Source organism: Ambystoma mexicanum, chromosome 4p (assembly GCF_040938575.1).
Source record: "Ambystoma mexicanum isolate Mex_15411 chromosome 4p, UKY_AmexF1_1, whole genome shotgun sequence".
Taxonomy (NCBI): Eukaryota; Metazoa; Chordata; class Amphibia; order Caudata; family Ambystomatidae; genus Ambystoma; species Ambystoma mexicanum.
The window spans coordinates 1,199,435,354-1,199,451,850 of record NC_090927.1 but is presented as its reverse complement, the minus strand read 5'-3'; the positions used below and the strand labels follow the sequence as shown (position 1 = coordinate 1,199,451,850).

The window sequence follows — 16,497 nt, the reverse complement described above, 5'->3', positions numbered from 1 at the left end:
AAATAAAACCTAATAACCTAGTGCATGGCCGGGGAAGAAGCGAGGAATCTGATGCTTGGATGTGGGTGCTCACAACATTGCGATACCAGATCAGACATCTGGCGCTTACAACGCATAAAACGCGACCTATCAAGGACCTAATTTCCAACACAACAATTTGTCATGGCTCTACAATGAAGCCTGACTTGAGCCTATCCGCCACCACCTGGTGGCCGTTTAAAGTTTTAGATATTATAATAATAAACTGCACATGGAGGTATTTCTCAATACAAGAAAACTATGGGAAGGAAAGTGTCAATTAGCAATATATGGACTAACATGTCAGAGTAAATATTAACACAATGCCAAACTTAACCTTCTACTGGCACAGCCGTGTTGTCCTATGTTGAAGCCCCATAAATTGACATAAAACTGCACTACGTGTATGCCTGCCACCAAAATGTAAGAATTGCTCCAATCTATTAAACCCAACTCGAATCATGGATGATATCAGCCAACAGCAAAACCCAACATCCTTACACACCAATGCCAACCTTTAGAATTAAGACTTCCAACAAACGCATCTAAACATGCACCAAACACACACCTAGATCTTAACACAAGACACTAAGGGCCTTATTACACGGTAGGCGGTAAACCATGGTGCTATTAGCACCATGGTTGCTGCCGGTACCACCATGGAGGAAAGGGGAATTACCACCCCATTCCAAGGTTAGCGGGGCGGTAATTCCCCCTTTCTCCATGGCCCTTCCCCATCCCCATAATGGGAAAGGGGAAGGAGCTAATTACGGTACCGCAAATTGCGGTACCGTAATTAGCACCAAGGTCCCTTTGCAGGTCCCAAATTTAACGGCTGGTCTACGCCAGCCATTAAGGTTGGGTCCCGCAAAGGGGCCTCGTAGTTTGCGGTAAGGGTTAACGGTCACCGGTACCCTTACCGGTGACCGTTAACCCTTACCGCCTTCCGTGTAATGAGGCCCTAAGACATGAACTATCAAACATAGGTGCCCAAATTCCTTGGAGCCTATACCTGCAGAGACCAACCCTTACCCCAAACACGTGAACCTAAGTATCGCCCCCTATTAGGATTTTATGGAATAGGAAATGTTTCCCCTAAAATTATGAATATTTCTGTGTTTTGTGTGGAAGAAGAAATCCTGTAAAATGCACAATCTTGATGACTCTGAGCAAGCGTCTCAGATTTATTGCAACTAAATCATGCACGCATAGCAGTATTTGCACAGCGAATTGATACAACCAAGGTAAAACATTATATGTTCAGTATGTCACTAACAAAAAATACCTGGTAGCGCCATGGTTTCTTTGTAAGCATTTCAGTACACTGGAAGCACGAAGTTTCACATTTTCCTGTGAACACAGTTCTTTTCGGAAATAGTTGTAAGTCAATGCTTTGTCCTAGGTCTATCAATGCCAGGCCATGAGACATATAATCTAAGTTGCAGGAGTCACTGTCAAGGAAACTATATCAGAAAAACAAAAGGTGTGCAGGTTAAAATGCAAACATCAACAAGTCCATATTTTTACAAATGCCTGCAGCATTGACACATTAAAAATAATAGAAGACACAGGGGGCACTTAGATTCTGAACCTGCTGCATTTGTAGAATGTAACCAATATAATCCTAATATGATCACAAGTCTGCTGACAGTGAAAAAATGAATCCCAATGCCAAACTGGACTCTGACAACATTGATAACAATTACATGCGGTCACACTGCGCTGACTTGCAACAAAACACTTAATCAGACATAACTATTACGGGCACTGGGCCCATGTACAAAGTCCTTGAAACACAGCCAACGTGTTTCGACCTACAGGTCTTACTCTGGGCTGTACACATTTTTCCATGAAAACGGACAAGGCCCAATCGAACATACATTCTTGCGTCATTGTACAAAAATTAAATCCCACATAACGAAAAAACAAAACGAGAACATTCCATGTCATGACAAACCCATTATACATATTGTCAGGATAACATCAATTAATATTGGGTTTGACAAGTAAAAAAGCGTTGCGATATAAACGATACATTGGATCCAAAAATCATGTTCCCATTGGTAGCCAATATCTGTATCATCACAGGGCAAGCAAGAACAAAAGAAAATCAAGGAGGGGAAGTTGATTACTAACACACTGGAAAAATAGAAAAGAACACAAGGAGAAACGTTAATGTTTTTGCCATATCAAAACATTACAACAGTATAACCATTGTTTGTGTAAACACCTGTGTCAGTGCCTCACCCATGCTTTAAATAAACTGTGGTCCTTTTGTTGCCAATTTGCATGTTTGTATTAAACTTTCCCCTCCTTGATTTTCTTTTGTTCTTGCTTGCCCTGTGATGATTACAAATATTGACTTACATTGCAAACATGATTTTTGGATCCAATATATCATTTATATCAACTCGCTTTGTCAAACCCAATATTGATTGTTATGCTGACAATATGTATAATAGATTCGTCATGACATGCATTGATCTCATTTTGGTTTTTCTTTATATGCGATTTAATTTTTGTACAATGAAACAATGATGCATGTTCAATTGGGCCTTGTACATTTTCGATTTTATGGAAAAATGTGTACAGCCTAGAGGAAGACCCTGTGGGTCGAAACATGTTGGCTGTGCGTTTCAGGGACTTTGTACATGGATACATTCTAAGAAAGAACATGTTTTCGTATAGCACTCCATGCCTTATTGCTCCTACATTGGAGTGCTCTAATGCATAAATAGCTTAACTTTCAGTAGCATGCTTTCTGATGAAATACTCCATCCTACTGATTCCTCATCTTAAATGTATTCTTCAGTTTCAGACTGGCTTTGAAAGAAATTCCAGCCACCAAGAAATACAGTGCAGCTCCGTGTCAGTTCCATTTTAACAGGGTCCGTTTAATAACTGCCCATCTGCCTGAGCCTCAGCATTAACAAAGAGCGGTTCATCCTTTCTAATGTCCATCATGTGGGAATCAAAGTAGCAGTGGGTCCTCTTGGGGAAAGACAGTGAAATATTTCCTCAGTCTAGAATGATGCAGAGGATAGAATAAATGAAGATGCATTTACTGAGACAGGTGAAAGTCTGAGAATCTTGCCAAGGAAGAACAATCTCACATCAGATGTTCTCTGATGTACAGGGACAAACAAGGCCACAACCGAAGAAAGGTGGACCAAGTCCAAATTAAAGTGGCATTAGACATGGGGTTACAGATTGAACTTGGCAGTAGGAACAGTGCCTCTCCAGGTTACCTTTAAAACATAATAGGTGTATTTGTAAAGCGCACGTTCACCTCTGAAGGTGCATCTTGGCGCTAATAATAGATATTTATTGTTACCCAACTTAATGGTACTCTCGACCTCAGAAGGATGAAAGGTGGACCTGCTGGGATTCAAACCTGTGACCATGAGGTCAAATACAGGCTCCTGTAGCGGATGCATTAGTTCACTGAGCCACAGACCCGGCATGGCTCTGACACTACCAAGGTGGGGGAAGCACTGCAGAATCTGTAAGACAAAAGCCTATCTCTCACCCTGTGGGCTAATGAGGTTTAGGTTTGAATAGACTGACTCATGGACGGAGTGGAAGGCGGCTGCTGAACTGCCAAAATAGACTTTACAGTGACATAGGAGGCTTTGAATTTCTGCAAGGATTTGTCGGCCTTTAACCCAAAAAAGGTTATGTCAAAAGGTACATCCAGGAATTGAGTCTCGACATCCACAGACACCTGATCTTAGCACCTGAGCACTGTCCTCATGCCCACAGAACAGGAATCACAATCAGAAACAGGTGTCCTAAACACACAGTGCGTCTAGACAGTGACTTGTAAAAGCTTGCCACATGTCCAATGTAAGCACTCCTCTTTGGAGTACTGAAGAGGTAGCCACCGCTCTAGTGGAGTGTGCTCTGAAATATTCTGGGATGTCTTTTGCTGCCATATGGTAGCACTAGGAAATTTACAAAACTATCCATCTTGATAGTGTTTTGTCACTCCTTTCCCTAATCTAGGGCCAATTTAACCAACAAAAAGTTGATACTCTGTTCTGAATGGTCTAGTTCTGGAAAATATAAAAATAAGTGGGCCTTTTTGGGCCCAACCTGTGTAGCCTCTGTGGTGTGGTGGAGTGAGGAGGCGGACAACGGGATGGCAGTTTGGCTACAGATTTATCAGCAAAAGGAAAAAGGCCCTCTCTTTCCCTATTTCTAGAAGGTTATCACTACCTAAACAAATAGCTAGAGTGTTTGTCATCAGGAAGTATGTCAAAAACTAAAATACTGTCCTCTGTCTAAACCAACTACCTTATCCCGGCCACTAATAAACAAACAAGTATTCAATAAGCTTTTCATAACAATACCATGAGAATGACTCCCTTCTCCTGATATAGGAATTTAGCCTTAGGCTGGGTTAACAGCAGTCTTTTGCAATAGGGTCCAATTTACCAATCCGACCAGGAGAATTACTCCCTTCTCCTGGTCTGGAGGATTCTTGAAGGCTATTTCGTTACAGCCTTTTACACAATTATTTAAAAGTATCTTGACTACTTCCTCCCAGGGGTTCTTGGGGTGACTGATAATCACAAGGTGTTAATAATAATTCTTATATCCCTTCTAATGTCAGGTCTTCTTGGGCCCAGTGTCTGATCTTGAACATTGGGGAATTTGTTTCCAGGTTGTTCTCGGCTTAATAAATGTTTTCCAGGCTTATTAGATTCAGCACTGTGACTACGGAGATCACTCCCAATGCATTCTGTACTTTGGCTGCTTTGTAGATTGCTTTGTAACAAGGGAGGTTCCTTCATGGACTCTTGGTTCTTTGGGTATCACTACTTTAATGAGGATGTTCAGTCCTGAGGAATGCTCGATTCTTGTACCTCCATGGACTCCCTTCCGGTTTGCCAACAACTCCTGTGACCTTCACCTTGACTGGGGAGTGTGACAATGTCTTCAAAGGGTTGCTTCTGCACGCGTCCCCTTTGTCCTTTTCTGTTTCTCTTCGGTCGATGCAGTTATGCACAGCGGTTTCCACAGGAGTGTCAGCGTTGTTAATGGACCTCCTGTTCCACCTCTTGGGGGTCACGCCACCACTGGATTCTTCCCTCTTCAGTAACAAGTCGGTCTCTCACCGGCTTGTGCAATTCTTCTCTGCTTCTTGCCTGAAGACGGACTGTTTTTTGGGACTTTGGATGCCTAGGTTTGAACTTCCCAGACTGTGCAGGATGGACACCGGCTTCCCTCGCAGCGGTTTCTGCTTCCCAACAACATTAGTCTTTTCTCAGTCTTTTAGTTATATAGCTGGCCCCGCCCCAGCATAACATCAATGTCACAGGTTTTCACTGTCGAACGGCCTGGCAGATGTTTGTGGCCTTCAAATAATCTAGCCAACGAAGGGACACGCCGTTCACGATCTGACCAAATACGGTGTCTGCGTGGCCCACTGCCACTGTAATGGCGTGGTCCGAGGCCACCTCCCCCACCTGAAACAGTTCTAGTGCCTTGACCTTCCTGTCCTCGGGCAAAAAATCTAGAATAGGCCACAGCTTGTACAATAGTTCCCTGTCATATCGGGACAAAATGGCTAGGGCATTAGCTGCCTTGATGGTAGAGGCTGCTGTATAGATTCATCTCTTGCCCGTTGTGTCCAGCTTCTTCCCCGCCTGGTCCAGAGGTACCATGGCTGCTGACGATGGGTTCGCGGAGCGCGTCCTGGCTGCGGCTGAGACCACTGAATCGGGCAAAGGCTGAGTTCTTAAGCACCTGGGAGCTAAATCTGGTACAGTGCCGTACTCTAGTTCTTAATAAGCGCCAGGCCCTCCTCCCAGATATCATCCAGGCAAGGAACGGACACTATGGGCTTTCTTCTAGATTGGGGCCGCTGGTACAGGAACCCTTTTTTCTTAACTTCCCCAAGTACTAACTGAAACAGGTCAGAGCCCCGGACATCATGGAATGAAAGGATCCAATTTTGTCCAGCGGGGAGGCCCTATGGGGGTCGTCCGCGTGTGGTGTTTCCACGTCAGCTGGCAGAAAGTAGTCTTCCTTGTCGGTGCCTGTAGCCGTAGGTGCAGTGTCCAGTGCCAGAGCTGCGGGTGGAGTCAGGTCGCAACGGTGGAGGGGGTCAGGTGACGTCGAAGACCAGCACCCCCCCCCTTAGACTTTCTCTTCAAACAAAGAGGGCTCCACCTCGGATGCTCCTAAGGACCCTTTGGTGGCGCAGGCCCCGGTGCAGGGGGCATCGTCTGCTGGATCTCCGTGACCAGTGTGTGCAGAGTTGTCAGAATATCCAGCGACACGTCCCTCAGTTGAGGGGTGAAAAGAGCCAGCAGCTTTGGGTCTGGATTGACGCCTCTTTTCTCTTTTTCCATGCAGGGGACGTAGGCTCACGGCCCTCAGATTCTCCTACGTGGTCTGTATAGTAGTCATCAGGCAGATCATTGTTGCCATTGTCGGAGCTTGAAGAAGTCTGCAATGGTTTTTCAGAAGCAGTATGTGGGTAAACATCCCGTGCAGATTCCATTGGGGGTGCCATGTCCTTCTCTTTTTACTTCTCCTGAGGAAGCTGGGCCAGTGCAGTTATAGGGCTTTTTCCCATCCCGGGGGTTCCTGTTGCCTTCATTGCTGCCTCCACAACTGTATCACGCTTCAGGGAAAGGACACGTGGGGTGGCAGTCCTAAGCACTCGCTCTCCTTCAATGCTGCTGTGGTGGCCGCCGTCAAATCGTTTGACTTGGAAGGCTGAGAAGTCTTCGTTTGGACAGGTACTCTCTGGACGTCTCCCTCGTCGGTTGGTCCGCTGATGAATGGGGTTAGGGACTTTCTCTTAGAAGAGGACCCCTTCATCGGAAGAGTCACTGCAAAGGCTGATGGTTATCAGGCTCTGCCCGATTAGTGACCCGCCTCAGCGGCAAATCCATCGGAGCCAGTGCTGCTGAGCTTCGCCTTCTCTTGGACCCTTGCGGGCGGGGTGTCCTCAAAGGATTTCAACCTCCTCCTGCAGGTAGTTTGCTCCTGGGACCGGCCGGTCCTGGGTGAGGAATGACCCTGCCCGGAGGCCGAGTCAGGGTCCTTACACAATTTGAGCCACGCTGCCAGCCTCCTGTAGCAGACTTTTTTTTTGAGAAACCACAGCACACCTCTCATCCCTCCTCATTGTGGTCCGGATTCAGGCAATTAGCATTTATGACGATCTACAAATACGTTCCTTGATCCACAGTTTGCGTAGAGTTTGAAGTAGCTCCTGCCTTCCTTCCTTCTCCTCGGACATAGTTGAAAATGAGTGAAGTAGGCCCAAGGCCGGGCCTTCTCGAAACTTCGATGGATGATCTGACGGTGGATGAAGATCTTTGCCGGCAGCAGATCCCCACTTGTCTTTTGGTCAAAAACGATAGGCAAAAATCAGACAAAACTAGTTAATTTTCTATGAAAAAACTCAAAAACGCACAAAATAAATTACTCTGAGAGCAAAGGACTCCCAACACTGAAGTGTGCAGTAAAAATCTAAAGATGGCCACCAGGGGTGGAGCTTAAGGAGAGGATCGTCATTGGATGGGGCAGTATAACCCAGAGGACCGTGATTGGTTTGGAGGAGAAATATAGTGAAAGTGAAACTGTTTTTTCTTTTACCGAGCTTTCCCAGCCTGACGGGGAATATTTATGAGCATGTGAATCCATGCCAGTCTCCAAGCTGTATAAATGAGAGGCAGTACACCCTTGGGTCACAACCTGCCGCACTGAGGAGTCTGAAGTAATGTCCCATCATTCTATGGACATTCAGGTCAAATACACCCCCCAGTGGAGTAGGGTGGGAGAATTTCGCAAGAGTGGTTTTGCTGTACAACCTGATGGGGTGGGGGATTGTGTTTGGGAGTATTTTCCATGCTTACCTCTGGTTAGCCTAGCAATCTTTCTCTGTCCTCATGTACCAGGAATTTCAGATTTTCCCCTGACTAAAAAGGAGCTACCTCTCGAGTCCTGCGCTGCGGACTGAGCCGGTTGTTTGCACACTGCTGCCCCCAAAGATGTTGCTTTGGTTTTTAATGCATTCAATTTCTCAAGGCTATTATCTGCCTTTGGGCTGTATAGTTTTGTACCATAAAATGGCCTCACAATGAACCTCATCAGTACATGTGCTGTAAAACCAGACATCCCCAACCATGAAAATCTCTGATACTGAATTTATGCCCATGGCTCTACCCACAAACACAGTAGCATCTAGCCCAGCGTGCAACACCTGCCACATTGATTTAAGGAGGTAGTGTCTGAAGTTAAGGAGGCAATCTCTCATTTCGCCCTCAGGGATAAAGTCTGCCACCTCCGAAAATACAGCACACAAGTTGTGAGTATGTTTGACAAAAGCACATGCTCAATTCATAGTTTTAAGGCAACACTACCTGATACAAAAAACTTTTTGGAGAGTGTATCACATCTTTTGTCGTTCCTGTCTGGGGGAGGGGTGTGTGCAGGCACTTTGTTTTGCACCGGAAATTGCAGTTTGCACTAAAAAGCGCCCAGGACTGTGGTGCTTTGATGAGAAGTCAGAATCTGTGGAGGCAGGTCAATATGTTATGACTATGTCTTTATGTATGGCTGGTGCAGGGCAGGGCAGGGTTATTTCCTGAAAGGGGTTGCTTGAGGACTACATGAAAAGGAAAGACTGGTTCCTTTAGAGGATGGTTGTCCAAAATGTCAGTTACATCATATTCAGCAACATCTTTTACTGGAGTGTCCCACCTTAACTTCTCCGATATCTTGTCCATGACCTTCCTGTAAAAAGCAGTTGGATTTGCAATAAATGTCTAGCGGACTGAATTTGATCTCCTGTGAGGTGTTGAGGCCACTGGCATCTTTTACATCTGAGGCTAGCTCCACAATCCTGGTTTCCTCCAGGACAAATTCCTCCAGAGTGCTTGAGGACCTAAATGGTTCAAACCTGAAAAGGCATTTGATTTTTGTCGTCAAAGAAAATACTTTGGAATGACCACATGAATTCAGTCCTCGACACTGGGACTTACCTTGACGGTGGATCATTGATCTATGCCAACTGCCCCCTCAAGGAAGGTGCCCCACAACAATGCAGCATACTAAAGGAATCTCTGTGGTCGAAGAGGTCTACTTCATGCCCAGGCTTTTTTGCGCACGGGATGAGGGTTTGTCAGATACCCCGACAGCTTTATCGGGCAGGGTGGGGTGTGTCTTTTTCAGATCAGATTTGGAAGCCAAAATAGCTACTTTATCAAAGACTTATTTACAGGTGGAATGCTTCCCATTTTTCTGCCGAGACATATTTTGATGGCCAACGAGGAGTCAGTGGATGAGTGCGTGTCTTCTTTCTTTTTTGAGGTAAACTAAGAGGAACAGAGGCAGTCACTTTGTACATGTAACCTCTCCTGTGTTTTTAGCCCTCTTTTTGGATCTCTCTGGGTATTTTAGGATTGCTTCGGAAGATTTTTGTTTCGAAGTGGTTGTGCTGCCGATTTGTGCGTCAGACTTCAAGAGCCAGTTTTGATATTCTCTCTTTCAATGGCTTTGTAGCCTTCAATTGACTGCTACTTTGCGTGCGTGCTAGGAAAGATGTCATTCTTGTGCAATTTTCCCTCCATTTATGGACCACCCCAAACTTTTTGCTTTGGTTTGGCTATCCTAACCTGACTTTTCCCAGTGGAGCCCAGCCTTCAGCTGAACTCCCCAGGGATTTTGCTTACTTGTTATGGTGAAACGGACACGCCCTTCAGACTGTCAGTACTGGGAAACTATGTTTCCCTTAGTCTTTGAATATGTTGCCATTTCTTGGTAACCTTTTAACAGTGCACAATGTACCTTCGAGTACCGTGCGCTGGGGTCCTTTTTTCTTTTATGGCCCTCGACACCCTCAAATGATTTTTTGGTGATTGTACGAGTGTGCCTGGGATGAGCTGGTGCAGCAGTACATTTTTTATAATGTTTTACTTCTTTTTATCGCAATTACCGCGTTTGGTTCAAGACTGGCCAGGTCTGAAAATGGCAGAGCCACAAAGTCTTTTGTTCTGTCCCATGGCCATTTTGTCCCTTGCCCTCACCCAGGACGAGTAACCTGGGTTTTCCTTATTTGGCCATGCAGCCTCCCGTGAAAATCAATCTCTTTTCCGGGTTTCTGTCTGTCACGTATGTGCCCCCAGGAAAAGTGCTGGAACCGTCTAGTTCAATCCACACTGCTGATGCCGGGATGTCTAGAGTGTCTGAATGACAGACCACAGTGGGCCGCGTTTGGTCTACGTGCAGATCGTCTATTGGAAGTCCTCAATTTTGGCACGAAGCTAATCTTGGATAAGGAACAAGTTACTTACCTGTAACTGTTGTTCTCCAGCATGGGTCTGGCATGGATTCACATGCTCATGAATATTCCCCGTCGTCAGGCTGGGAATCCTCGGTAAAGAAAAAACCAGTATCAGTTTCGTTTCTGATCTGTCTTTCGTAGTAATAACCAATCACTGGTCTCTGCGTCATACTGACCACAGCCAATGACTGCCCTCTACCTAAGCACCGCCTCTGGCAGCCATCTTCAGATTTGGAAGCACGTGAAGTGGCAGTATGACCAAGTGAAGAGCCGCAGAGGGGTAGGCGGGAGGGTTCGCATGTGAATCCATGCCAGACCCATGCTGGAGAACAACAGTTACAGGTAAGTAACTTGTTCCTTCTCCAGCATGGGGTCTGGCATGGATTCACATGCTCATGAATAAAGAATACATAGCAGTACACACATGCACAACCACGGGAGGTGGCAAAGGCTCAACATTAAGCATCACATCAACTCAACATTAAGCATCTTACCTCCTCACCAGGCTCACCTCAGGCGAACAGGTTGCGCAGCACTGCTTGGCCGACCCTGGACTCCTCCCTGGAATCCCGGTCGACGCAGTAGAATTTCGTGAAGGTGTGCGTCGACCTCCACGTAGCAGCCCTGCATATGTCCAGCAGGGGCACACCAGATAGGAACGCCGTGGTAGCTGCGATCGCTCTGGTGGAATGGGCTCTCGGACGGCCAGGCAGCGGTCGGTTTGCCAACCGGTGACAGTACATGATACAGCCGGAGAGCCATCTGGAGATGGAAGCCTTCGAGAGAGCCTTCCCCTGATTGACAGGTCCAAAGTTCACAAAGAGTTGTGACGTCTTCCGAAAACCTTTCGTGCGGTCCACGTAGAACTTCAGCGCTCTAGCTACATCCAGCGAGTGCAAAGTCCTCTCAGCCGGCGATGAAGGCGACGGGAAGAACACAGGTAACACCAAGGGTTCGTTGAGATGAAAGTCCGACGGTACCTTGGGCATGAAGGAGGGGTGCGTCCTGAGCACTACCCTCGTGTCGTGGAAAGTCAAGTACGGGGCCTTGCAGGAAAGGGCCTGGATCTCTCCCACTCGTCGTGCGGAGGTGATGGCCACGAGAAAAGCTGTTTTCCACGATAGAAACTTCAACGGGGCCGAGTGCAGAGGCTCGAACGGAGGTCCCATGAGTTTGGTCAGTACCACGTTGAGCTCCCACGCCGGGGCCGGAGCCTTCACCGGCGGGAACGATCTGAACAGTCCCTTCATGAACTCTTTCACCAGACGATGAGACCACAAGGACGTCCGGCCCGTGGTTCTGGTGTATCGGGAGATCGCAGCAAGATGAATCTTGATGGACGCGTGTGCCAGACCAGCTTTGGCCAGCGTCAGCAGGTACGGCAGCACTTGGGGAGCCGTAATCCGTAGAGGGTTAATCTTCTGTGCGTGGCACCAGACAGAGAACCTCTTCCATTTGTGTCCGTAGCATTTAAGAGTCGAGGACGCCCTGGCCTTTGCAAGAACCTCTCTGCAATCGGCCGGTATGTCGTATCCTCCAAACTCTAGCGCTGCAGGAGCCAGGCCTGCAAGTTCAGCGACTTCGGGTCGTGGTGGAGGATGGCGCCTCCTTCCCTGGAGAGTAGATCCGCGTCCGCCGGCAGCTTGATTGGCGGGGACGCCGACAAGTCCAGAAGGTCCGGGAACCATATCTGCCTCGGCCACGCAGGTGCGACGAGGATCATCCTGCACCGTGACCTCTTGAGCTGGTTGACGAGCCGGATTAGCAGAGGCAAGGGAGGGAACGCGTAGAGGAACAGGCCCTCCCAGGGGAACGAGAAAGCATCGCCCATGCTCCTCGTCTGGGGAAACCTGCTGGCGAACCTCCGGCACTTGGTGTTCGTCGCCGTCGCGAACAGGTCGATCTGGGGTGTGCCCCACCGTCGGAAGAGGCGATCCACCAGATCCTGCCGTAGTTCCCACTCGTGGCACGAGCGCAGCTCCCTGCTGAGTGAGTCGGCGATGGTGTTTTTTATCCCTGCCAGATGAAACGGCACCAGAAGAATCCCTTGGGCGACGGCCCAATGCCACAGGTCCTGCGCCTCCTTGGACAGCGCTGGGGACCTGGTTCCGCCCTGTTTCCTGATGTAAAACATGGTGGTGGTGTTGTCGGTGAAGATCCTCACCACCTTGCCCTTGAGGGACGGAAGGAAGGACCTGAGGGCCCAAAACACTGCACGGAGCTCCAGGACGTTGATATGCAGGGACTTCTCCGTCGGGAGCCAGAGTCCCCTTGCGTGCAGATTTTCGGTGTGCGCTCCCCACCCTTCTAGGGAGGCATCCGTGGTCACAGTCACCTGGTGGGCTGGGGTCTGGAAGTCCATGCCCGCCGTCAGATGCGCGCGGGTGCCCCACCACCGTATCGCTCGTCGGAAACTCTCGTCGAGCTTGATCCTATCCTCGAAGCTGCCCGTCGTCTGGATCCAGCGCGCATCCAGGAACTCTTGCAACGGGCGCATCCGGAGCCTGCACATGGGAATGAGGTAGATGCAGGAAGACATCATCCCGAGGAGGGACTTGATGGACCTCACCTTGGCCGCGTCGGCCACCAACATCCGTTGCACCTTGCCCAAGATGGTCCTGGTCCTCTCCTCCGACGGGGAGGCCAGAAGGGACACTGTGTCGAGCCTCGCTCCCAGAAACAGTGCGACTTGCGCGGGCACCAGGTGGGATTTGGCGTAGTTCACGGAGAATCCCAGGTCCGTGAGGAGTTGGACGGTCCTTGCCGTGTGGACCACGGCGAGCTCCCTCGTCTTGGCGCGGATGAGCCAGTCGTCCAGGTAGGGGTAGACGTGAATCCCCTCGCGGCGCAGCTGCGCCGCCACCGGTGCGAGGCACTTGGTGAAAACCCTGGGTGCCGACCGCAGTCCGAAGGGAAGGGCTTTGAACTGGTAATGACGCCCTTGGACCACGAATCTGAGGAATTTTCGGTGCCCCTTTAGGATGGGAATGTGGAAGTAGGCATCCTCCAAATCCAACGACGATAGGAAGTCTCCTTCCTCCAGCTGACCCAGGACGTGCTGGAGGGTGACCATCCGGAACTTCTGCGCCTTGATGAACTTGTTCAGGCGTCGCAGGTCCAGGATGGGGCGCCATCCTCCCGTCTTCTTCTTCACGAGGAAGTAACGCGAGTAGACTCCGGAGCCCCGAAGCCTCTTTGGGACGAGTTCGATGGCGCCCTTTCTGAGCATCGCCTTTACCTCCAGGAGAAGTTGAGGGACGTGAAGTTCTTTCCTGGCCACGGGGGGGACGCGCGGGCACCTTCTTTGAAACTCGAGCGCGTGGCCCCGGGCCAGGGCGTCCAGCACCCAACGGTCGGTGGAGATGGACTCCCACACGCTGACGAAGCCCGCCAGCCGGCCTCCCACCGGGGTGCTTCGGTGGGGGCCCGACCCCACGGCCGGTTCAATCCTGCTTGGACGCGGCCTTGCCGCCTTGGCCTCCTTGGCGACGACGGCGGGGGCCGCCAGACTTGCCTCGTCCTCTGTAGGCCTCTTGCGACGACGAGCGGGCCGCTTGACGGTAGGAAGCGAAACCGCCGCCGGAACCTTTGGAGGCGCCCTTGCCTCCGCCGCTCCGAAAGGGCGTCCGCCGTTGCTGCAGTACTCCAAGGGCCCGGGCCGTCTCAGTATCCGCCTTGATGGCCTGAAGGGAATCATCCACTGTCTTCCCAAACAGGTTGTTCCCGTCGAAGGGCATGTCCAGGACCCTGGTCTGGACGTCCTGCCGAAAGTCCGTAGCCTTGAGCCATCCGCGACGTCGAAGGCAAACGCCGTTGCCCATCTGGCGGAACCCAGTGTCGGCGATGTCCGTCGCCACGGTGATGGCGTGGTCCGAGGCCACCTCACCTTCCTGCAGGATCTCAAGGGCCTCCGCCCTCTTGTCGTCCGGCAGAAAATCCAGCAGGGGAGCTATCTTGTACCAGAGTTCCCTGTCGTAGCGGGCCACGATTGCCAAGGCGTTGGCCGCTTTAATCGTCGTCGCCGCCGACGAGATGACTCTGCGTCCCATGGCATCCAATTTCTTTCCCTCGCCGTCCGGCGGGGAAGTCGACGTGGAGGCCGCACCCCCCCCCGCTTTCTTCCTGGCTGCCGCGGAGACGACGGAGTCCGGGGTAGGCTGCGCCCGGAGGCATAGGGGGGCCGAGTCCGGGACCCGGTACTTTTTCTCGTACCGGTCTCTTTTCGCTGGCGTCGTGGAAGGGTTCTTGAGGAGGGAAAGGCCCTCATCCCAAATGTCGTCCAACAGAGGCACTGCGAGGACCGTCTTCCTCTTGGTCTCGCGCCGTTGGTAAAGGAAGCCTTCCTTTTTCTTCTCCTCAGGGCAGAGTTGGAAAAGCTCGGATGCCCTGGCGATCATTGAGTGGAACGATCCAATCTCGTCGGGCGGAGAAGCCCTGGTGGGAGGCGACGACGGAAAATCCTCGTCGTATGCCTCGTCGTCCGTACCCGTCGCTGCCGTGTCAGTCCCCGTATCATCCCCTCGGGTGGACGGGGAGGAGGGCTGGACGGGGCGCGACGGTTGAAAAGGAGGCGGTGGATGGATCCTTCTTTTCTTGGTAGGGGGAACACCAGAAGGTCCCGGTTCTGGATCCCCCGACGGGAGAGGTTCCTCCGTCGGTAACGGTAGTCTCGTCCTTATCTCGGAGCATAAGGACTGTATAGCCAACAAAATGGCCGCTGAGTTGTCTTGCGGCGCTGGCAGAGGGGAATCCGACGGGCGAGCAGGGGCCCCGTCGGTATCCTCGACGATGTCGTCGTCGTCGTCACCTGCGTCGGGGCCCATTCCGACGGGCTGGTCTTGTTCCACGCCTAGGCCGTGGCTTAAGACCTCGATCAGTTCCTCTTCTGAGGTTGAGGCCGAATCTACGACGACGCCCTGCCCCCCCTTCTTCCCCACGGAGGGTTTCACGGGGGTCCTATCGATGGGCACGAAAGAAGACTCCCTCCGAGGAGGCAGGGAGATTCTGGGCCCCGAGGCCGCCACCACTGGTGCAGCCTCCACAGGCTGGGCCAGGGCCGCCGCGACCGTTTCGATAGAGGGCTTGGTCGAATGGATCAAGGCCTTCACCACCTTAGGTGCGCTCACCGCCTTATCCTTGAGGGAGGGGGCACTGCCACGCTCCTCCTCTGCCTTAGAGCTCGACCGGGGTCTCTCCAGGAGCTTCGCCGGGTGCTCGGCCTTCCTCTTACCCGACCCAGAGCGTTGGCTCGTGGTTGATGGTGCCGGGGAGGGTGCGCCCTGCCTGGCGCCCGTAGAGCCCGACCGTTCGGCGCTCCCGGTGCCAGCGGACTCGCGGTGCTTGGCCTTATGTTGGGCCCCCGTCGCCGGGGCGCCCTCAAAGGTCTTAGAAGACCGCTCAGATTTCTTCTTCTTCTCGCCAGACGGGCTCTTACCCTCCAGCCAGCTGGCGAGACGTTGATGGCGGTCCTTCATGGTCCGTTCCGACATGTTGCCGCAAAACGCACAGTCCTTCTCCACGTGCGTCTTGTCCCCATGAAGGCAGTAAAGGCAGAAAGAGTGTTCGTCCTCCTTGAAGACGTTCTGCAGCTGGCATCCAGGGCAGGCCCTGAACAGCTTTCCGGGCGTCGAGCTTCCCTTCTCCTGGGCCATCTCCGAGACCGGGCCCGAGAAGCTTCTGGAGTCCTCCGAAGTGTAGCTCGACGAAATCTTCACCCTTGAGGGGCACAGATGAATCCGACACGGGTCCCCGTTGATCGGATGTAGGATCGGTGGAGCTTGAGGCTCTTTTGACCGAAAGAATCGAAGTTTTTGTGAAAAAGCGCGAAAAATTAGCACTAACGCTCGAGAGCAATAGCACGAGGATCCCAACACATGAACGTGCGGTAAAAATCTGAAGATGGCTGCCAGAGGCGGTGCTTAGGTAGAGGGCAGTCATTGGCTGTGGTCAGTATGACGCAGAGACCAGTGATTGGTTATTACTACGAAAGACAGATCAGAAACGAAACTGATACTGGTTTTTTCTTTACCGAGGATTCCCAGCCTGACGACGGGGAATATTCATGAGCATGTGAATCCATGCCAGACCCCATGCTGGAGAAGAAGGGGCTCTGCAGTCATTCCAGGTCAATCACATGTGTTGTCACTGAACTACAAAAGGAGCCAAGTTCACCT

The 16,497-nt window shown here is 50.8% G+C and overlaps 1 protein-coding gene across 4 annotated transcripts in view; it reads right to left on the bottom strand.

The window, feature by feature from the left end:
* BUB1 (BUB1 mitotic checkpoint serine/threonine kinase) overlaps nucleotides 1–16,497 on the bottom strand; it is a 1,594,853-nt gene that overhangs the window by 46,147 nt on the left and 1,532,209 nt on the right. For all 4 annotated transcript variants that reach the window (XM_069606846.1, XM_069606848.1, XM_069606845.1 and 1 more), the window contains one exon: nucleotides 1,304–1,481. In XM_069606846.1, coding sequence (XP_069462947.1) covers nucleotides 1,304–1,481 — 178 coding nt within the window. The remainder of the gene's footprint in view (nucleotides 1–1,303; nucleotides 1,482–16,497) is intronic.